The following is a 24,225-nucleotide window of genomic DNA, read 5'->3' on the forward strand; positions in this document are numbered from 1 at the left end:
AGAAGGATGTTGTGAAACTTGAAAGGGTTCAGAAAAGATTTACAAGGATGTTACCAGGGTTGGAGGGTTTGAGCTGTAGGGAGAGGCTGAAGAGGCTGGGGCTGTTTTCCCTGGAGCGTCGGAGGCTGAGGGGTGACCTTATAGAGGTTTATAACATCATGAGGGGCATGGATAGGGTAAATAGACAAGGTCTTTTCCCTGGGGTGGGGGAGTCCAGAACTAGAGGGCATAGGTTTAGGGTGAGAGGGGAAAGATATAAAAGGGACGTAAGGGGCAACGTTTTCACACAGAGGGTGGTACATGTATGGAATGAGCTGCCAGAGGAAGCTGGTACAAATACAACATTTAAAAGCTGGGTATATGATTTGGAAGGGTTTAGAAGGATATGGGCCAAGTGCTGGCAAATGGCACTAGATTGGGTTGGGATATCTGGTTGGCATGGACGAATGGTCTGTTTCTGTGCTGTACATCTCTATGACTCTATGACTTCATTTCCCAACCCAATATTTTTAAGTTTTGACAAAGCAGGAGGAAACCAAATGGATGGGGGAGGCAGAGGGAAAACTGAACATCAAAAAATATTTGGGTACGTTTGGATAGAGGCATGTTTAAAATATTTTAGAAATGCATTTATCTGGCAGAGTTCTAAAAGTAAAGAAAGCCAATGAGCCACAATGAAGCCAGGGTCCCTGGGTAATTATCTGCAGACCCATGACAAGGTACCATGATTGGGATTACGGGGAGATTGAGGAGACTGTGTTGTTGGTATTGAGCCAATCTAACACTCACCTTCACGAGCGGGCATTCCCCTAACCCTCACTCACCCTAGCCCCCCCATAACAAAATCAGCTTGTAATCCTGATGGAAAGCCATCATTCCTGACACATTAACTCTGCTCATGGAACTGGCACAATGGACCAATGCTGAGCTTCCATTTCTATGGGTTCAGTATCAGGTAGGCTCAAGGTCGAAGGTTTATCACCGTGCAGTTCCTCCCATCTGAGTCCAATGTCACAATCCTTTGCTGACCAAAAGCAGTTGATGTATTGACCACCGTCACTGTTAGCATTCTGCTAACAGTCGCCATGGTTACCATTGTCTCACCGGAGAGAGACTGGCGCTGGTTTAACCTGAGGGTCACCACACCTAAAGCTGAATTGAATGATTTATTGTCACGTGTACTTAGGGAAAATACAACGAAAAGCTTCAACTCTTGCACCATTTTGAACTTAAAAATAAAAAGATATATAAATAAAGAGAGTCCAACTTTGTTCTTTATCTGCTGCCCCATTGCTGACAGGAATCTCACTCTGAGCCAATAAAGCCGCCATTACTGCAGCCACGTTGCCACGCCGACAGGATTCCCGCTGCAGTCGCCACCTCCCCGCTGTCAGAGTCCCGGTAACAACTCACAACACTGAAGTGATGTAGCTGCCACCTCACCAGGCCTCCCTGCCAGGAGTCAGGCCCACATCGCCGCTGCCACTACTAAAGTCGTCTCTGAAGCCGCTACCACCGAGAGTCTCACTCGGACCCCGTCGAAGACGCCTGCCTAGCTCTTTAGGACCCTGTCACCGCCGATGCTGCCGTGACCGAACCCTTCAAGTCAAAGCAAAAACAGGAAAAAGAGAAACAAAAAAAAGGAAAAAAGAAAAGTGGACGCAGCGGACGAGCCTGGGCTCGGGAGCCTCAGAGCGGTCTACTCCGCCGGTGCCCTCTTGGGTACTTGAGCAAGGAGAGAGGGTGAGGAGATTCCTTCGTGGTAACTCCAGCTGGTGCAGGAATTAAACTCACACTGGTGGCATCAATTTTGAGAGTGTGGCGCTGGGAAAGCAGAGCAGGTCAGGCAGCATCCTAGGAGCTGGAGGATCGACGTTTTGGCCATAAGGCCCATTCTGCTAAATATAAACACTTGGCTGCTAGTTTTCACTTGCTGATGGAACTTGGATATCACTGCCTGGGCCAGTATTTGTTTCCTGTCCCGAATAGTGCTTGCGCAGGTGATTGTGAGCTGCCTTCTTGAACTGCTGACGTCTATAGGATGTTGGTCCACTCACTGGGCTGTTAGGAAGGGAGTTCCAGGGTTTTGACCCAGCACCAGCGAAGTGATATCTCTCCAAATCACAATGCTGGAGGGGAATTTGCAGATGGTGGGAATGCAATGTGCCTTGCTGCTCTTGTCCTTTTCGAGGGGAAAGGTTATGCGCTTGGGGAGTGCTATTAAAAGATCCTTGGCAAACTGTATGTACCCTGTCTTCTCTCCAACGAGGTGCAGCTGGCGTGGGCTGAGTTAAAGCAGTGGGTTGGAACTTCGATTATCAGATGGGCCTGTTACGACTTTGTAAGAATAGGACTGGAAGAATGCCACAATTCTTTGGCCTCCTGTGGTTCCCAAACTAACTACCTCAGTTGTCATGAGCTCTGTCAGAAAAACTTTTATCAATAAATATTAGTGTTCCAGATAATGTGTTGCATGCACCTCTGTGCTTAACATCAGAATGGGGTAGGACTTTGTGTGGTGATTTATTAACTGCAATATGGTGCCATAGTACTCAGTAACTTATATCCAATCCTTCTCTCACTCTCAAAAGTAGAACTCCTTACATCTCCTGCTCTTTTCTTCCTCCTGTGAGCTACAGATCAGTTAGCCCCAAACTTGGCATCACGTCACTGGTGCTTTCCAGTTCTCCTTAGTTTTTCTTTAACCCTGTATTCACCCGTAATGGTACTTTGGGAGTAATGGATAACCTGACTGCTACTTGCTCAGATCAATGCAGCGATGGACACGGTGTCTCTACTGAGCAAGCATGAAGAGTTCCCGCAGCAAAGCCTTTCCCAGAAGCCTTGGTGATTGCACTGCTCAATGTCCACACGTGAGGGTCCAGTGCTTCAGGAGCTAACTGATGCTCCCGCAGATTGTAAGAGGAGTGAAAGAAATTCCATACCGAGACTTTCAACAACATGAGGATGGAGAGAGGGAGGAGGAGGATTTCGAAGCTCCCAGAGTCAGGTGGGTAATGACTCTAGCTGCGAGGGACAATACAGAGGGAGATAGGGTTGTTATAGAAACTGAGATTAGAAGGTGAAGAACTACTGGCCGATCAGAGAAGGCGAGGAATTGAATGATGCTTGAGATGAAACGATTCGAGTATCTTCAGCAAGGACACTTGTATTGTGAAGCCAAAGGAGCCCATCAAGTCTCCATAGAGTAATCCAGTCAAGCCTGATTCCTGGTGTTATCTCTGTACTCTTCAAAGATTATTTTTGTCAAAGGTTCATTAACTTCCATTCATCATCTCACAGGCTGTGATTTCCAGGTCATTACCACTCACTGAATGCACTCAAATTCCTCAAGCAACCTTTGCTCAAAACCTTAGGTTTATGTCCCCTAGTTCTTGTAGTATCAGCGAACAGCTTTTAATTGTCTTCCTTATATCTGGTTATAATCTGGTACTGGACAGAGCTCCCAGTTTCACTGGGTCAGTCAAATTGTGTGGAGAATTCCTGCACACGGTACTCTCCAGCCAGATGAGCAGGGGGAGCTCCTCGATAGGATGACTCAAACTTAGATCTGAAGAAAACCACAGCCTCAGAGCTTGCAAAGTGCCCAATATGTGGTGAAAAATAAACCTGGAGACATCCATACAAAGCACTCTCAGGCGTTAAGTGATTTTGACATTTGAGGGGAAGAGAATTTAGTGCCATTATTTTTATTCACTCATGAGATATGGGTGTCGCTGTCTAGGTCAGAGTTTATTGCCTGTCCCTAGTTGCCTTTGAGAGGTTGAGCTGTCTTCCTAAACTGCTGAAGTCCATCTGCTATAGGTACATGTGACAAACAAGTGCACCTCAAAGCTGATACCTTTATCCATTTATCCAACACTGAGTTCATATGCAGTGTTTGCAACCACTTGTTCTAGTGGCACATCAGATGACAAAAAACACAGCTGTAAACCTACCTTTTTTGCTGACCACCCATCCATTGAGGCAACAAGGAAGTTCACAGCAGGTCAGGCAGCATCTGTGGAGAGAGAAACAGAGTTAACGTTTCAAATCCAATATGACCCCTTCAGAACTGTTCCATTCAGTCTGTCCTGAGGAAGTCCCACTGGACTCGAAGTGTTAACTCTGTTTCTCTCTCCACAGACACTGCAGACCCATTTGAGTTCCTCTAGCATTCTTTGTTTTGATTTACATTCCAACATTTGCAATACTTTGCTTCTAACGAAAAATTCACAGCACCTCTGTCCAAACTCCTCCCTCAACCTCCTTGGTACAAATGGATAGTGACTGTGGAGGGCCTGCTCAAGGTCAGAAAGAAAGCTCTTTTGCTCATCACCTGCAGATTGGTGAGTTGACCTGCACTGTCTTTTTGCCTAAAATCACCTCCAAACAAGTTCCACAAAAGGCTAATCTGCATGGAACCATGGAGACAGACCACAATGGCACTGAGTGGTGGCTATCATTGAGAGGATTCCATCAGCACTTACATTCCTTATTAACTTCTTCCATTGCTGAACTGATCTCCAAACTCGGAACTCAATGCTTCGGTGCTTTAATCATCCTCTGTAGACCCTCCGAACAGCCACATAGTTTGTGGAGGGGGAACTTTGATCAGCAGAAAATAAGTTAATTCCCCCACTTCCTATTCACCACGCGGGATCTGTAGTCCCTGGAGAGAGTCAACCTAGAAAAGGCTTAGTTGAGAGTCTGTTGCTGGAAAAGCACAGCAGGTCAGGCAACATCCAGGAATCCTGATGAAGGGCTACGACCTGAAACGTCGATTTTCCTGCACCTCGGATGCTGCCTGACCTGCTGTGCTTTTCCAGCAACGCACTCTCAACTCTGATCTCCAGCACCTGCAAACCTCACTGTCTCTAGAAAAGGCTTACTAGATTGGTTGCACTTGTGAGAGAATATCATTGCATGGGTAGACTGGATAAGCAGCTGTCCACCTGACAGCACAGAAGGCACAGAGAAACATTGAAACTACAGGCCATTCAACCCTTCCAGCTTGTTCTGCCATTCAATATAATCATGGCTGACCCTCTCCCTCAAATCCATTTTTCCTCGCTCTCCCTGTACTCCCTGAATAGCTAAAAGTTTAGATTTAAATTCAGAAGATTTGATAGCGATCTGAGAAAGTTTCATGCCGGTTTCAGATAAAGTAAATAATAAGAAACAGTTTCCAAAGCCGAAGACTCAACAACTAGAAGACACAGATTAATGTGGTTAAGGCATCATGAGGGAAAGTCTTCTTTAATCTATCGAGTGGGTTAAATTTGTAATGTACTGTCTAATGGCGCTACTGACAGAACCTGTGATGGCTTCCCAAACAAAATGGGTAAATATTTGAAGGAGAAATCATCGCAGGGATTTGGAGAAAGAGTGGGGGAAATGTTCTATTTGAGAAAGTTGGCACAGTATTAATTGGCTAAATCGAATTCTTCTGTGTCGCACTGTTCTGTGACTCCAACTTGATCACAGATTTGCTCAGATGTCTTGCTCGACTCCCACGATAAGTCTGCAGTTGCCTTACAAGGAGCAGACTCTTGGCCTGACACCAGTACCCAGGCCGACACAGTTGGAGGAGGGGGTGGAAACAATGTGGCAGGGAGTTGAGAGAGATGGCCCCCAAATGGGGGGGGATGATCAAAAATGCCAAAACTGAGATTTTTCAAGATGGATTGAGAGGTGACCTTACAGAGGTTGATGACATTTTGATGAGCACAGACAAGGTGAGGGGCAGGTATCTTTTCCCAAGGGTGGAGGAGTTCAAGATTAGGGGAACATATTGTTAAAGTGAGAGGAGACACATTTAAAAAAGACATGAGGGACAAATTTTTTGCACAGAACGTGGGTCATGTGTTGGAAGAACTTCCTGAGGAAGTGGTGGAAGGGGCACAATTACAATGTGTAAAAGACATTTGGATAAATGAATAGGAAAGGTTTGGAGGGATATGGGCTAGGAGCACGCAGGTGGGACAAGTTGAGTTTAGGATTATGTTGGGTATGGACCAAAGGGTCTGTTTCCTTGCTGTATGGCTCTATGACTTTATAAGAGCTCTAACAGGAGTCAAACAAAGGCAGGTAAATGGAGGTACAGTTATAGAGCAACCATGATCTAATGGTGGGAACAGATTGAATTGGCAAGCTCTGTTGCTTTACTAACGCACAGAGTCTGGGTCCCACTGGTGTTCCCTTTGCACTGCTCATGAAGATGAAAGGGTGTTACTGTTGGCAGGAGGTCTGGATGTTTGCTCAAGGTGGTACTGGGCAATATCCCATTGAAACCACACCCGCTTCACTGGTCAATGTCAGGAAGAGTAATGATAATCCAAAAGCACCCCTCCACACAGGCCATATAGATGCTGGGGTATCTGTTCATGAGTGATTGGAGGTATGTTTTAGCTCATCTTGTTGACAGGAGAAGCAAGGTTTTGATTCATCTTTTATACTTTTCATAAATCTTTATTTGATACATTTGGGACACTTTTCTCATATTAAAAGCACCAAGGGAATGCCAATGATTGTTTCGCCCAACATTACCTTGCCTTCATTCAAATAGAGAATTAAATCAAAGTGGGGGGGGGGGGGTCTAAACAGTGTTGCAGCCCACTCCCATCAGTTTACCAAGGGGTGAATTAAGTTAATCGAAGTCCGATTGAATCTGTTTTTCTTAGGTACACCATCATCATCCACATCCCCACTCCAAACACGGAACTCCTTCTAAGATGCATTAAGGCTGGCATCCCTTCAGTAGACAGGAAGAAATGAACCTGCATTCATGTAGCACCGTACACATACTCTGGATGCCCCAGAGCACTGACTGTGAAAATGGAACAGTTCATGTTTTGTAGGCAACTGGTTGGCTCAGGGGAAGCTCCCAATTAATAACAAAGAGATGGATGGCCAAAGAATCTATCTCAGTAATGTCAGTTCAGTGTCACATATTGGCCAGGCTTCTCCTGCAGGCTATTATAACATCTGTATTCACATGAACAGGGACTTCATTTACTGATGGTGCTGTGTGCTCTCTCTTACTCAGGAAGTCTGCATTGCTGTGACAACACGCGCCTTTCAATCTGGTTGTAACCTGGAGCTATGGATAACGATGGGAAAGATTCCAAACTCCTGCCCGTTAGGTTGCTGGCCAGGAATCTTGCCCACTCTCACTGGCCACCACTGGCATATGAACAAAGAACAAAAAACAACGAAAATTTAAGCCCAGGAATAGGCCCTTCAGCCCTCCAAATCTGAGCCGATCCAAATCTACTGTCTTAACCTATCGCCCAATTCCTAAGCATCTGTATCCCTCTGTTCCCCACCTACTCATGCATCTGTCCCGATGCACCTTAAATGAATCTACCATGCCTGCCTCTACTACCTCTGCTAGCAACGCGTTCCAAGCACCTACCACCCTCTGTATGAAGTACTTTCCGCATGTATCCCCCTTAAACTTTCCACCTCTCACCTTGAACATGTGACCTCTCGTTACTGAATCCCTCACCCTGGGAAAAAGCTTATCTCTATCTACCCTGTCTATACCCTTCATGATTTCGTAGACCTCAATTAGGTCCCCCCTCAATCTCCTTTTTTCTAATGCAGACAATCCTAACCTACTCAACCTCTCTTCACAGCTAACACCTTCCATACCAGGCAACATTCTCATAAACCTTTTCTGCACCCTCTCCAAAGCATCCATATCCTTTTGGTAATGTGGTGATCAGAACTGTACACAGTATTCTAAATACGGCCGAATCAAAGTCTTGTACAATTTCAACATGACCTGCCAGCTCTTAAACTCAATACCCCGTCCAATGAAGGCAAGCATACTATATGCCTTCTTGACCACTCTATCCACCTGTGCAGCAACCTTCAGGGTACAGTGGACCTAAACTCCCAGATCTCTCTGCTCATCACCCTTTCCCAAGGCTCTTCCGTTCATTGTATAATTTGCTCTAGAATTAGACTTCCCAAAATGCATCACCTCACATTTGCTCAGATTGAACTCCAATTGCCACTTCTCTGCCCAACTCTCCAGTCTATCTATATTTTCCTGTATTCTTTGACAGTCCCCTATGTTTTCTGCTACTTTACCAATCTTCGTGTCATCTGCAAACATACTGATAGACCATCAATGCAATCTTCCAGATCATGTTTGTAGATCACAAACAACAGTGGCCCCAGCACCGAGTCCTGTGGAACACCACTGGTCACCTTTCTTCATTTTGAGAAATTCCCTTCAACTACTACTCTCTGTTTCCTGTTGCTCAACCAGTTCTTTATCCACCCAGCTAGAACACCCTGCAGACCATGTTACTTCACTTTCTCCATTAACTTACCATGGGGAACCTTATCAAACACATTACTGAAGTCCATGTATATGACATCCAAAGCCCTTCCCTCATCTTTCAACTTGGTCACTTCGTCAAAGAACTCGATTATGTTGGTAAGGCATGATCTACCCTGCACAAAACCATGTTGCCTATTACTGATAAGCCCATTCTTTTCCAAATATAAATAGATTTTATCCCTCAGTACCTTCTCCAGCAACTTTCCCACCACTGATGTCAGGCTCATTGGTCTTTAGTCACCTGGAATATCCCTACTACCCTTCTTGTACCCCTCTTGTACATGAGCAACCCTCCAATTCCTTTGGCACCTCATCTGTGTTAAGAATGCTACAACGATATCTGTCAGAGCCCCGCTACTTCCTCTCTTGCCTCCCTCAGCAACCTGGGATAGATCCCATCCGATCCTGGGTATTTGTCCACCTTAATATCCTTTAGCCTACCCAACACATCTTCCCTCTTTATGTCAATATGATCCAGAGTAAACAAGATTCTATTTCTAATCTCAGCATTCATCACCTCCCATTCCTCAGTGAACACTGATACAAAGTAATCATTGAAAATCTCAGCCATTTTCTCAGGTTCAGCCCACAACCTTACATTCTTAGTGAACCAACCCTTTCTCTCTTGCTTCTTATAAAAGGACTTGGGATTCTCCTTAATTCTGCTCGCTAAAGTTATTTCATGACCCCTTTTAGCCCTCTTGATTCCTCATTTAAGATTGGTCCCACTCTCCTGATATTCCTCCAGGGCTCGTTCTGTTCTTAGCTGCCTGGACCTTATGTACGCTTCTCTTTTCCTTTTGGCTAGTCACACAATTTCTCCTGTCATCCACTGTTCACGAATCTTGCCTTTCCTTGTTTTCAAAGGAAAGCACTAGCTTTAACCTATCTTTGAAAGCCTCCCACATATCAAATGTGGACTTTCCTCCAAGTAGCTGTGTCCAATCCACTTTTCCCAGCTCCTGTCTAATTTTGATATCATTGACCTTGGCCCAGTTTAGTATTCGTCCCTCTGGACCACTCTCATCTTTCACATGTGCGAGGAGTTTACTGGCAGTGTGACCACATTATCAATGCCCCTTCCTTGGCCATCACGCCCTGGAATGGCATTAGAAGGCCGGAACTTCTAGTCCAGAGGGTGGGCACGTTACCAACTGCAACACAAAGTCTCTTTGGTTTAATACTACATTGGAAATTTGACACTTTCAGCAGTGCAGTGCTCCCTTGGACCTACATCAAAACGCTGGCCTAAACGGTGTACCCACCTCTGAAAAAAAGCAAGCAAGAACTTGCACTGTTACAGACCTTTCACAATCGCAATCTTTGCAGCTAATGCAGTGCCTTTGAAGTACTGAAATCACTGTGTGTGACATTTACATACGGCAGGCCTGAATGTCAATGCAAAAGAGACCAGAAAATTTGTTTCACTGATGTTGGTTGAGAGATAAATATTGACCATAACTCTTCTGTGCTTCAAAATATTGCCATGGATTTTATTTGAATGAAAGACAGCACAGCACTCCCACTGCACAGCACTGAAGTGTCAGTTTAGACAGTATAGACGGTCTGAAAATGTGTTGCTGGAAAAGCGCAGCAGGTCAGGCAGCATCCAAGAAGCAGGAGAATCGACGTTTCGGGCATAAGCCCTTCTAACCCGAAACGTCGATTATCCTGCTTCTTGGATGCTGCCTGACCTGCTGCGCTTTTCCAGCAACACATTTTCAGCTCTGATCTCCAGCACCTGCAGTCCTCACTTTCTCACCGTATAGACGGTCCCCAATTTACAAATATCTGACATATGAATGCGATCCCATGCAGGGGTGTAATTTTAAAGACGTGTCATTCAAATATTCCTTTGTACTTATTAGAGTTGATAGAATCACTACATTGTGGAAATAGGCCATTTGACTCAACAAGTCCACACTGACCTTCCAAAGAGTAACCAACCCAGACCTATTCCTCCACATTTACACCTGACTAATGCACTTAACCTTACACATCCCTGAACACTATGGGCAATTTAGCATGGCCAATTCACCCCAACCTGCGCACATTTGGACTGTAGGAGGAAACCAGAGCACATGGAGGAAACCCATGCAGATATGGGGAGAATGTGCAAACTCCACACAGACAGTTGCCCGAGGCTAGAATCGAACCCAGGTCCCTGGTGCTGTGAGGCAGCAGTGCTGCCACTGAGCCACTGTGCCACCCAACAGCTAACTTACATTGCTCTGCATTGCATTCTGACTTGTGCAGAAATCAACTAGCAAATGGACTCAGTAATGAAAGCTGTTTGCAATCCAGGAATTGCTTGTAAACCTCAGGTTTCGGGAGTGGAGTGTGAACTCATGCGCCCCACCTCATAGGGAAGACTGTCTCAAGTAAACAAACATCAAAATAATTATCAGATTGGCTGCTCGTAAAAGGAATTAATCTCAGCAGAGACCTTTGTTTCTAACTGAATATCTGACAGGGGTTAATAAGCTATAGGTCGGCTGCAGATGAAGGAATGCACACAGTGTGCAGTTATCCATGACGACCTTACCCGAACAATGAGCTCCTTCTCCTGGTAATACTTCACAATCAGGTTGATGTTCTGTTTGAAGGTTTCCACCCTGCGCTCGATGGCGTGGCTGTTGTCGTCCGGCCGGCCCTGCTCCACGGCTCGCTTCTCCAGGCGCTGGCGTAACCGGTGGTTGGAACACGCTAGCAGCAGCACCAGGTCAGGGGAACCAATCTGGATCCAGCACACAGACACACACACCCACACAAACACACACAGACAGACACACACAGACACACAGATATACAGACGCACACACACACAGACGCGCATACACACAGACACAGACACACACATAAACACAGACACATACACAGAAAGAGAGAGAGAGAGGGAGAGCAAGCGCAAAGGATTAACCTCATGAAGAAAAGGCCATATTCAGAGATCTCCACCTTACTGATTATGAAAACAAAGATACCAACAGCGACCAGTGCAACAAAAAATACAACAGCTTTTACAGCAAGTGGAGTACAACATTCAATTGTGAACACTCTCTCTTGTGGGATTCACATTAGTTTGGTCAATAGTGCCTTAGCTCAGGGATCTGGTTTAAGTCTAGCTGAACACCTCAACGCTGTCTGAATGTAGGTGTGAGTCAATTAGGCTTGGTCTCTGCATTATAGATGCACTGGACAGTGGAGGTTCATGAAATTAGTTGCTGCAGTGAGAACATTGTTATATGAAGATGGGTTCATTCAATGGGGTTTCTGTTTTGGAGTTTAGAGGAAGGGTCGCATTCAGATAGTTAGTGTTCATTTTGAGAGCAGAGATAGAACATAGAACATAGAAAAGTACAGCACAGAACAGGCCTTTTGGTACATGATGTTGTGCCAAGATTTGATCCTAATGTAAAATATAGTAACTTAACCTATGCACCCCTCAACTCGCTGCTATCCACGTGCCTGTCCAGCAGTCACTTAAATGTCCCCAATGACTCTGCTTCCACCACCACAGCTGGAACTCTTCCATGCATTCACAACTCTCTGCGTAAAGAACCTACCTCTGACGTCCCCTTTATACCTTCCTCCTAATATCTTCAAACTACGACTCCTCATACCAGTCAATCCTGCCCTGGGGAAAAGTCTCTGGCTATTGACTCTATCCATTCCTCTCATTATTTTATACACCTCAGTCAGGTCTCCTCTCTTCCTCCTCCTCTCCAGAGAGAAAAGTCCGAGCTTATTCAACCTTTCTTCATAAGGTAAGCCCTCCAGTCCAGGCAGCATCCTGGTAAACCTTCTTTGCACCCTCACCAAAGCCTCTGTATCTTTCCTATAGTAGGGTGACCTGAACTGGACACAATATTTCAAGTGTGGTCTCACCAGGGACTTGTAGAGCTGCAGCAAAACCGCACAGCTCTTAAACTCGATCCCCTGTTAATGAAAGCCAAAACACCATATGCTTTCTGAACAACCCTATCTGCTTGGATATACCGCTGAGGATGTATAAGGCTCTGTCAGACCATGTTTGGAATATTGTGAGCATTTTTGGGCCCTGAATCTAATGAAGGATGTGCTGGTGTTAGAGGGGGCCCAGAGAAGGTTTACAAGAATGGGATGAAGGGCTTGTCATATGAGGAGCAGTTGGGTCTGTAAGCGATGGGAGTTTAGAAGGATGAGGGGGTAGAGGCCTGGATAGAGTGGACCTGGAGAAGTCGTCTCCACTAGTAGGAGAGACTAGAACATGGGACACAGCCTCAGAGTGAAAGGACAATCCTTTAGAACGGAAATAAGGAGGCTTTTCTTCAGCCAGATGGTGGAGAACCTGTAGTACCCATTGCCACAGAAGGCTGCAGAGGACCAGTAACTGAATGTATTTAAGACTGAGATAGATAGATTCTTGATTAGTAAGGCGATCAAGGGTTATGGGGAGAAGGCAGGAGAATGGGGTTGAGAAACTCATCAGCCATGATCCAATGATGGAGCAGACACAATGGGCTGAATGGCCAAAATCTGCTCCCATGTCTCAAGGTCTTATGGTACTGAAAGGAATTGAAAGTGTAGATGCTGAGGGATTCTTTCTGCTGGCCGGGAAATCTAGAACACTGAAGCATGGGCCTATGATAAAGGCCTGATCTTTTTGGGGTGAGGTAAGGAGAAATGACCTCACTCAAAGGTTTCTGACTCAATGGAATGCACTCTCTCAAAGGATAGTGACTGAAACATTGTGGATCCAATCGCTGGGAAGTGCTGTTATCAACCCACCCCACTTCCCTGTCTTTTTAAATTAAGATCTTCAAAAAAATTAGACACCTCCTGGTGGAACACCATAACAGAAACCAAATCAAATAGTCAATGTAAGTATTCTACCCCTAACATCATGTGTTCTTAACTTATTAAATAGCCTTATCAAACGCCTTTTGGAAATCCATTACATCACATGTATTGGATCTTCTCTGTCTAACCTGCTTGTTACCTCCGCAAAGAATTCCAATTAATTTGTTTGGCAAAGTTTTTGCTTTGTGCACCCATGCAGATTTTGTTTGGTTATATTATCCATTTCTAAATGCTCTGTTGTTATATCCATTATAACAGACTCTTGTATTTTTCCAACGACAGATGTTAAGCTAACTGGCTTATTCTTACCTGTTTTACATCTTCCTCTTTTTTTGAATGAGGGTGTTATATCGGTAGTTTTCCATTTCTCTGGGACTTTTTCCAGATCCAAAGATTCCAGTGTATCCAATATTTCTAAATACACCTCTTTAAAGTTTTAGGATGTAACTCATTACATCCAGGGGATTTATTGACCATTAGCCCCGTTAGTCTCACCAATACCTTTTCTCTAATGATAGTTATTATGTTTAAGTACCACCCCCAACAAACTCCCTTCAGTCGCTTAATTATGTAATATTTTTGGAACGCTATTTATGTCCTTTATATTTTACATTTGCTACAGTCCATTCCCATCCACGTCTCTGACTTCAGAAACACAAGCCGTTTTACAGAGCTCGCATGATGTGCCTTTGTCAGACTTGGATGGTCTTTGGTTTGAGGAAGGTTAACCTTGATTCTGAAATCCTGGAGATTGTTTCACCACTTGAATGTCCTTTGCAGAGGATGTCATCCCCACGAAACCCAAAAGCTGCTCCAATATGTTGTCTGCAAGACACTTAATCCCCTGAATGGCCTTCTCAGAGGTACTCTTCCCTGCTGTCTCAGGTAATGGTCTTTTAATCTCATGAATGTCCCACAAGGAAAGACAGCTCTGCTGTTTTCTTCCTCACAGTATCCAGGATGTTCAAACCAGGCAATTTCTTCCTTTGGACCCTTTCCTGGATCTGTAGACATTGGTCTAGTTTCCACTGTCATATGAAGCTTATCTCCATTTTGTTCAAACCCTGCTTCTCCATTCTTGATGTTGAAAGTATGTAAGTTCCCTATTTCAATGTGTTAAGTAGGTTACATGATGACATTCAAGTGGGTTATACTGGTCATTCTTGCTCTCAATTTTTGCTTCTTGTGGTAAGCTTTGTTGATTTTTGTCTCATAATCTATCTTCAGTGATTATAGGAATAAGAAACATTTTCATCCAGTCTGCAGCTTCCCACTTGTCGACAGGTTGAAACAGCTCTCTGATGTTAACATAGAATCCTTTGAGATTATCTTTCTTCCTTTTGGGTTGGGCTATGAGTGTAGGAAGATGAATGAAATCTTCTCCTGGCTGCTCCTAAACTGGCTGGTCGACAACGGTTTATTTCTGAACTTTGTTCTCTTGGAACTTACTATGATAAGGATGTTGAGGTCGAGGCATGTGTGAGGTTCGACATTGAGAATATGCGGATTGTGAACAACATGTACGGTTTGTGTTGCAGCATTACTTGGATGTCTTTAATATTGGGAGTTATTCTACCTGGACCTTGTTGCTTCATCTCCATGGGCTGTAACTATTGTTTCTCCAGCCAGTGTCTGATCTCACAGGGAGTAATACTTGCTTAAAATTAATGAGTTGCTCATGGACATAAACGATGTCAAACTCAGCTCAAGTAAATCAATCATTTCCCCTCTGAAAGCCTCTGGCATCTTCTCAGGTGGGTGGAAAATCTTATTCACAGCTTTGTCGAGTAAACATTTCTCTTCTGAAACTGTGTCCTACTTCTGCACATCTTCTGGAAGTGACGTGGAGAAGCTCCAAGCCTACACAAAGTTACACTGCTCCACTCTTTCTGGATTAGTTAAGACCATAAGAACATAAAATATGGGAGCAAAATTAGGCCATTTGGTCCATCAAATCTGCTCCACCATTCAAACATGGCTGATATGTTTCTCAACCCCATTATCCTGTCTTCTCCCATGTCTCTTGATCCCATTACTAATCAAGAACCTATCTACCTCTTTCTTAAATACTCACAATAACTTGGCCTCCACAGCCTTCTGCAGAAATGAGTTCCATAGATTTGTGTCTCTCTACCTTAAGAAATTCCTCATCTCAGTTCTAAAGGATCAACCCTTCACTCTGGGTTAAGAGTCAATGAAGATCAAACAGGTTAAGCCTATACTTATTTTGAGTTTTGAAGAATGGGAGGTGATCTTATTGAGTTGCAAGATCTTGAGGGGTGTAGACAGGGGAAATATTTCAAAGGTGTTTCCTCATGTGTGGTCAGATTAGAATGAAGGGACATAGTTTAAGAAGAAGAGGTCTCCTTTTTAAGACTGAGACGAGGAGATTTTGTTTTCTCTCAGATGGCTATTGGAGTATGGAATTCTCTTTTGCAGAAGGTAGTGGGAGCTGGGTCTTCAAATGTATTCAAGGCTGAACTAGACAGATTTAATTAGAATCCAGGAGAGTGGAACTGAAACCACACCCGGGTCAGCCACGATCTAACTGAGTGGCGGAACAGGCCCAAAGGGCCAATTGACCTCATCCTGCTCCTAGTTTTATGTCCAAGCCTCGTTTGCAATCTATATCTGAGTTACTGTGACAGCTGCCAGGTAGCTAGCTCCCTCCCTGCCCTTGGCAGGTGTCACCATTTGTTACAGTGTACAATGCTGCTGCTGCCTGTAGCTACTCCCCTGGAGCTCTCCGGTGTATTCCTCGCCTTCACTGTGCCTCACCAGCTACCATGATTTGCGTTACTCTATGGACTTGCTCACCTCTGTTACAACATTTAGAGACTGATGCACATATGCTTCACTCCAAACTGGTTGGATTCAAGACTGGAGTCTGCACACCTGAGTAAAACACTGAGAGTTCTCACCTGCTCTTCAAATGTAAACGCCTGGCTGATCTCCTTGGGAAACCCATCCACGATGAAACCTTTTGCATCCTGGTGCTTCATAAACTGATGCTTCAGCTCCTCAATAGCTGTTTCCTGTTGGAAAATGAGGAAAGTCATATTTTAATGTACTTGGCAGCTTTCTGGGTTTGGGAGGGGGTGTGGGCAGAGGAGATGTAGAAATGGTTCCCTCGCTGTGACTTCCAGCAGTTCTGACCCAGCTTTCCCACACAAGGCAGCCTGTTCTGAATGTTGGCTGATACCAGATTTTCAATGAGAATTCCCCATCCAGTCATTCATGCGAAGATGGGTGGGTGCAGGGATGATGATATTTTAAAAGGTAAACTACATAACATGACAGTATGTAATGCATAGTCCCATGTCAAACACTAAAACCATTAGACAGAGGAACAGAGTGTTACAAGGGGACATAAATTTAAGGTGAAGGGTGGAAGGTATAGGGGAGATGTCAGGGGTAGGTTCTTTACCCAGATTGTGGTGGGGGCATGGAGTGCGCTGCCTGTGGGAGTGGCAGAGTCAGAATCATTGGCGAACTTTAAGCGGCAATTGGATAGGTACATGGATGGGTGCTTAAGCTAGGACAAATGTTCGGCACAACATCGTGGGCCGTGCTGTTCTGTGCTGTATTGTTCTATGTTCTATGTTCTAATTAGGCCATTCAGCCCATCAAGTCTGCTTCATGACTGATCTGATAACCCTCAACTCCACTTTCCCGACTTTTTCCGACCGATTAACAATCTGCCTATCTCAGCCTTGAATATATATTTGATGTACAACCTCTGCAAAGTATTTTCCAGATTCACCACTCTCTGAGAGAAAATGCACTCTCCTTCACTGCCTTAAATGGTGACCCCTTCCTTTGAGATTGTGTCCTCCATTGAGAGAGCAAAGCAACAGTCCCCACAAACCAAGGAACTTCGACATAGCCTCCCAGTTACCTCTGTATTTTTCTCTATTCTTTCCAGTGATGTGGGTGTTGCTGTTAAAACTAGCATTTATTACCCTTGAACTGAATGGCTTTCCTCAGTGGGAAGCTATTAAGAGTCAGCCACATTGCTGTGGGTGTGGAGTCACATGTAGGCCAGACCAGGTAAGGATGGTGGATTTCCTTCCCTCAAGGACATCAGTGAACTAGATGGGTTTTAATGACAATTAATGGTAGTTTCCTGGTCACCATCATGGCGATGTACTGAATTCCATCAGTTACTGAACTGGGATCTTAAGCCATGTCCTCACATTCTTGGCCTCTAGATGATAAATCCTGTGGTATTCCCACTATTTCTTTTTCCATTATTCGGTCATGATGGCATCTCTGGCTCGACCTGCATTTATTACCCATCCCTAATTGCTCAGAGGGCAGTTAAGTGTCAACCACATTGCTGTGGGTCTGGAGTCACATGTAGGCCAGACCAGGTAAGGAAGCCAATGTTCCTTCCCTAAAGTAAAGGTGATGGGTTTTTCTGACAATGGATTCATGGTCATCAGTAGATTCTTAATTCCAGATATTTATTGAATTCAAATTCCACCATCTGCCCGCGGCGGGATTCAAACACAGGTCCCCAGAATGTTATCTGGATCTCTGGATTAACAGTTCAGCGATAATCCCACTAGGCCACAGCCTCCCCACTATGCCACTGTCTCTCCACTGCTGTCCATAAATGAAGAACCTACATTGACCAAGCCTTGCTGTACAATTAGCACACTTGTATTAAACAGAGGAACGCAACAAACATTAACTGCTCCGTTCAGGAAGGAGAACAGACCCATCCAGGAGCAATCTCAAAGTAACAGTCCATCAGTAAAAGAGGGAAGCGCCACACATTTTCAAAACTAAATTATTTTCGTTTTCTGCCACTTTCTTCAGAGGGCAGTAACCTCCGAAGGTTGAGGGTTTAAGTCTTCCCTGAGATGCTTCAGCACTATACCAAGGCTGATAGCACAGTGCTGAGGGAGGGCTGCACCATTGTGGGTACTATCTTTTGGAATAGATGTAAAACCAAGACTCCTCTAAGTTAACAATGTCTTGAGAAAAGCAGAAAAATACACCCCTGAGCCCTGGCCAGTATTTAACCGTAAACCAACATCATATGAAACCGTAAACCAACATCACATGATAATTAGCTCATCACTGTCTAGAGGAGTATAAACTGGTTGTTGTACTTCCCCACATTAAAATAGGAACCATTCTCCAAAACTATTTCAGTGGCTGCAAAGCACTTTGGGACAGTCTGAGATCATGAATAGCGCTATGGGAATGCAAGAACGCTTTTATCTGCATTTTGAACTATCGACTGCCTTCCCTGAGGAGATATTAAATCGACATTATTGTCACAAGGCCATCTTCAGCTCAACAATTAAACAATCACTATTGGAACCATTTCCCTTTCCTGTTTCAGTACCCATTCTGGTTTAGAACGGTTTGGTTTGGACTGGTATTGGTTCAGGTTCCTTACTGGAGGTGCCAACTCGCCATTGGCAATGATCTGTGCGATGAGCTCCCACTTGCGGTCACTTGGTGCATGGTGCAGCATCTGTCGACGTAAGATCTCTCCCACCGAAACGGACTCAAATCCATACCGTCCGGCCATCTTGGCAGTCTGCGTTCCCTTCCCACTCCCAGGACCACCTGCGGCGGGGCAGAATTCAAAACAGTTTAGTAACAGCAAATTAAAACAGAAAGAACTGTGGATACTGTAAGTCAGAAACAAGAACAGAAATCACTGGAAAAGCTCCTGCCAGCATCTGTGCAGAGAAATCAGAATTAACGTGTAGGGTCCGGGTTGGGTTTGGATTCTGAGGAAGGGTCACTGGACCTGAAATGTTAACTGATTTCTGTTCACAGCAGACCTGTTGAGCTTTTCCAGCAACTTCAGTTCTTTGTAGCTTAAGAACAGTACGGGTCATTCTGCTAGAACATGTGTTTCATTAACGCAAATTCGCTACAATGCGATCGATGGTGTGGGGACACTGTCTCTCAAGCATGGACTTTTAAAACGTGTGTTGGCTGCAACACAATTACATTGCCAACAGTTGAAGTGCTGTTTCTAAGGTATGATTTTTCTAATAACATGGGGGTGCACAAGAATTCAACAATCACATTATCGAAGTACTACCTGTATCTGAAACGATGCAAACTGGTCAATGTGTCACACTGTGTGGCTAAAGTATTGACAGGGGAACTGTGGGCAGGGAAGGGGAAAAGATGGGGAAGTGGAAGAGCAGACAGAACAGGGACCAATATTACCGTAATGCTAAAGGTGGAGTGTTCCATGGGTGCCACTCTGACCATGAAGAAATAATATATGGCCCAGAGATGGACTGGGAGCTGATGTTGTCCCCAGGCACCCATTAGCCTCATTTTCTACATTAAAACGCAGTATGAAAGTACTTTAATGCCTGTGAAACACTTAGGGACATTTTGAGGTTGCAAAGGATGCTATCTAAATGGACGTTTGTCCTCTCACTTATCACACAAACATAAATATAGAACAGTCATTGCCTCGTTCTTCACACCTGACACTGTGTCAGAGGCAGTCTCTAAAAATTCACTTCTTAAGTCAAGCTGACAAGTGAGTGGACTCCAGCATGGTTGAAACACAGAGGACGAGGTGGGTCATCAAGAAGAGGTTAGCTCTCACCAAGCATGGGATTTAAGTGACTGTAGATTGTATGAGGAAACGGGGAGGGAGCATCTATTTCACCAAACTTTAACCTCTCACCTTTTTAAACCTAATAACCACATTCAGATCTATCCCATCTCTTTATCTTTCATTGACCATCTTCCCCGATGTTCATACCTGTCCATCAAGCTTTCAACTCCATGAGTAGAGAGAGAGGGGTGGGAAGAGAGGAGAAGAAGAGAACAAGAAGAGGAGAGAAAATTTGAATGAGAAAGCGAAGGGATGAGAGTCATAGAGTCACACAGCATGGAAGTAGACCCTTCAGTCAAAACAGTCCATGCTGACCATAATCTCAATCTACACCACTCCCACCTGCCTGCTCTAGGCCCATATCCCTCCAAAACTTTCCGATTCATGTACATAGGAGAGAAAAAGAAAGGAAGAGAAGAGGAGAAAAGAGGGTCAGAGGAAGCAAAGAAGAGAACATAGAAGAGAAGGAGAAGGAATGAGAGAAGTGGAAGAGAATAAAGAAGTGGAAGAGAATAAAAAAGATGAAGAGAAGGAGAAGAGAGGGGAGTGGAGAAGGGAAAGATGAGAAAAAGGGGAAGGGGCAAGGAGGGCAGAGCAGAGACAAAGGCTGGCCATCAGATTCAGAGAAATGCCGCACCTAAACGTGTGCTGTTTTAGTTCTGTGATGGCTTTGAGTAAAGCTCCAGTTTGAATCTGTCCAGCTGGAGGGAACGGGGTCATGGCCTCTTTAATGCCCCATGCTCGAGGGGGTGAAGGTCATCCACCCTGAGCCCAGTCCGTTCCTGCTGGTGCTGCGCACGCAGTGAAGCTAAAATTGAGGTTCAAGTGCTGAAAGCTTCAGAGCAGGAGTCTGACTGTACCAGGAGCTGTGCAAGACTGTAAATGGGGGTTTATTTAACTACATCTCACTGAGGACACAGGATAGGGAGTGAAGGTCAGGAGACCTCAGTTAACACAATACTGTTCACACTGTTGGAGGGCTCACTAGGGTCGGATTGATTGATTTGATGTTTTCACATCAGGTCATACAGCATGGAAACAGACCCTTCGGTCCAACCATTCCATGCCGACCATATTCCCAAACTAAACTAGTCCCACCTGCCTGCACCATATCCCTCCAAACCTTTCCTTTTCATGTACTTTTCCAAATGCCTTTCAAACGTTGCAACTGTGCCTGTATCCTCCACTTAATGTCATTTTGCATGCTATACAAGCAAATTGCATGATCCCTCTATGTAGAGATTGTCTCATAAGCAAAGGCTAAACAGGTTGGGACACTACTCACTGAAGTTTGCAAGAATGGGAGGTGATCTCATTGAAACATATCGGATTTTTAAGGGGCTTGACAGAGTAAATGCTGAGAAGACATTTCCCCCAAAGGGGAGAGTCTAGGACCAGAGGGCGAGGTCTCATATAAAGGGGGTGCCAATTTAAGACTGAGGTGAGGAGGAATTTCTTCACCCAGAGGGTTTGGAGTCTTTGGAACTCCTTGCTACAGAGAGCTGAGGGGGCAGAGTCCTAGTGCACATTTATAGATAGACTCTTGGTCAATGGAGGAGTCAAGGGTTAGGAGGAAAAGGACAGAAACGTGGGATGTGAGGAGTGTCGGATCAGCCGTGATCCTATAGAACGGTGCAGCAGGTTTAAGGGGCCGAATGGCCTACATTTGTTCCTATTTCTTATGGCTTATTATAGTCTAACATGATATGTTGCTTTGACTGAGATGCAGTCTTACTACATCTGTCTCCAAGGTGACCAGGCCTATTTCTAACTGGTCGAAAGACAAAGCCTCTTATTTGGTTAGTTGTATGAAATCGCATGTCGAAGAGTGGGGCGCTGGAAAAGCTCAGCCAGTCAGGCAGCGTCCAAGGAGCGGGAGAAGAGGTTTCAAACATCACTTCATCATCACATGACCACCCTTCAACCATCCACAGCTCGAGTCTCTGACTCACTCCATCTTGATCTGTGTCACCCCTCTACCCCTCCCCGCAACAACACAGCTCGCCCCTTTCCCGTTTTGAGAGGTGGGGTGCCCGTGACATTGACCTTTCATCTGGATTTCTGAATAAATTTCTGTAGTGAAATGAAAAGCGTTAAGAGTGGCTCACGAATTATCCTTCCTGTGTGGAGTCACGCCGGCAGAGTGACAGCACAGAACTACTGTCTATTTGAGAGTCAGCTCATGTAACACTCTAACCCCTTTATCCACGCAAGGTGCAGCCATCATCTCCTCCTGGTCTGACAGGATTCGACTGAGTGTTGGCAAACGTAGCAATTTGTGTTTATATCACACCTTTAATGTAGTAAGATGTCTCAAAGTGCACCTTAGGAGCATACTTGTAATACTGAGAAGGTTTAGCCTTGTCATATATCACGGTGACACAGAATATGACAAAAATGGATGTCTACATAAATGAATGGGCTTTCAGTGAGTTAAAGTTCCATCCAAATGCTCTGCATTTGGCAGGAAACTAATTCACTCAATGAGTCCGACCTGATCACATCTCACTGCTGTGCACAGTTTCTGCATCATATTCAAGGTGCTGGTGAAACATTTGCTCATGTGTACATTTGTTTTTTTTAAATATCAATGATTTTTCTTTTCCCAGCAAGTTCAAAAGGCCGAACTAATCTTTCCCTGGCAGTGAGAGACTTTATACCAGGCATATCCCGGATACCAAGTGAACTACCTTGATTTTAAAGACTGTGGCCTAATATTATTGCTCAACTATTACTTCAGAGACCCAGATAATGTTCTGGGGACCTAGGTTCACTACGGCAGATGGTGGAATTTGAATTCAACAAAAATTTGGAATTAAGAGTCTAGTGATGACCATGAAACCATTATTCAATGTTGGGAAAACCCATCTGGCTCACTAACATCTTTCAGGATGAAAGCTGCCACCCTTTACCTGGTCTGGTCCAGACTCACAGCCAGGTGGTTAACTCTTAATTGCCCAATCAGAGATGGCACCAAATGCCAAGCTAGCCAGTCAACCCCAAATCCCAAATCAAGTTCCTCTAGCGCCTACTTTTCATTCACTGGAGGAAGTGAGGTTCCTACTCTTTAGGAATAGAAGTGGACACTTCACCTTGAGGTAACAGAAGTGAAGGAACCTATATTTCCTGCCCTCAAGACTCCCCATTACAGACAATGAAGTGTCTTTGAAGTCACTGGCATAATGGAGAGACACAACATTTCATTTATGGACAGAAAGCTTTCAACAACAGTAATTCAATAAATTTAAATCATTCAAAGGCATTTTCCAAAATCTGCAACCTCTCCCATCTATAAAGGCAGGAGATACCTTCACCTGAAAATTTCCTTCCCAATCGTTCACCATCCTGACTTGGAAATATGTTGCTGTTCCTTCAGTGTCACTGGGTCAAAATCCTGGAATTCCCTCCGGAGTAGACCTCCCGAGGTACTCTTACACCCCAAGGACTGCAACTGTTCAAGAAAGCTGCTCACTACCAGCCTCTCAAGGATAATTAAGGATGTGTGACAATTGGTGGCCAGACAGCAATGTGCACATTCTATGAATGAATGAAGAAAAGGAACAGAAAATAATACTTTAGGTATTGTTAGAGGAATAAATATTGAGCAGGAGACCCAGGGAGAACTGTTCTGCTTTTAAATCCATTTCAGAAATCAGACCAGCCTTCATTTAATGTCTCATTTGTTGCAAATTACCTTAAACAGTGCAGCATTCTGGAAGTACAGTATTACAGGCCTAGCATTTGCACAGCAGTTACTGGAATAGAACATGAACACACAAGGGAAGACTGGGCTGAGGGAAAAAGGAGACTGGGGTAGGGTCTGATTGAAGTGAGGACAACTGAAATCCACACCAATGTCTGCCAGTTAGCACATAATATCCTGAAACAACTAACAGTACTCTGGCCAGAGCAGAGTTAACATTAGACAGGTTAATGTGCAAGGGAGGACAGTTGAGGGAATAAAACGTGGGGTTAATTAACATGGAATCGGATGTCTTATCAGGAGAGTTAATGAGCGAGAGAGTAACGCAGGGGACACTTACCGATGACAAAAATAATGCACGGCCTGGCCTTGGTTCGGTCAAACACATCATATTCTTGAATCAGCCCAGATGATTCCGTCATATCAGAGTCACTTTCAATTGAAAACTGAGCTTGGATTGGAGGCAGGCGGTCATAGCGACGATAAGGAGCAACGCTTGGTTCTAAAAGAAGAAAGGTGCAAAAAAACATCAAGGACGCGTCAGATATTATGTCTGGCTTTATTCCACTCACTTCCTTGGAACCCTTGGTACGATTCCAGGTGGATCAGGTACAAATGGAAATGGAATCCTGGGTAAATATCTCAACATCGCCTTCCCTCCATTTCCTCTCTGTCTTGCCTGAAGAAGAGTCTTAGAGATTTTACAACATGGAGAAA

At 44.6% G+C, this 24,225-nt stretch overlaps 1 protein-coding gene across 1 annotated transcript in view; it reads right to left on the reverse strand.

Annotated features, from left to right (window-relative positions):
* The window catches only part of LOC122564928 (adenylate kinase isoenzyme 1-like), a 178,698-nt gene that overhangs the window by 119,530 nt on the left and 34,943 nt on the right, over positions 1 to 24,225 (reverse strand). Inside the window, exons 3-6 of the mRNA XM_043720421.1 lie at positions 23,849 to 24,010; positions 18,609 to 18,781; positions 16,117 to 16,230; positions 10,902 to 11,093 (exon numbers count right to left, since the gene is read on the reverse strand). Coding sequence (XP_043576356.1) covers positions 10,902 to 11,093; positions 16,117 to 16,230; positions 18,609 to 18,781; positions 23,849 to 24,010 — 641 coding nt within the window. The remainder of the gene's footprint in view (positions 1 to 10,901; positions 11,094 to 16,116; positions 16,231 to 18,608; positions 18,782 to 23,848; positions 24,011 to 24,225) is intronic.

Source organism: Chiloscyllium plagiosum, chromosome 30 (assembly GCF_004010195.1).
Source record: "Chiloscyllium plagiosum isolate BGI_BamShark_2017 chromosome 30, ASM401019v2, whole genome shotgun sequence".
Lineage (NCBI taxonomy): Eukaryota > Metazoa > Chordata > Chondrichthyes > Orectolobiformes > Hemiscylliidae > Chiloscyllium > Chiloscyllium plagiosum.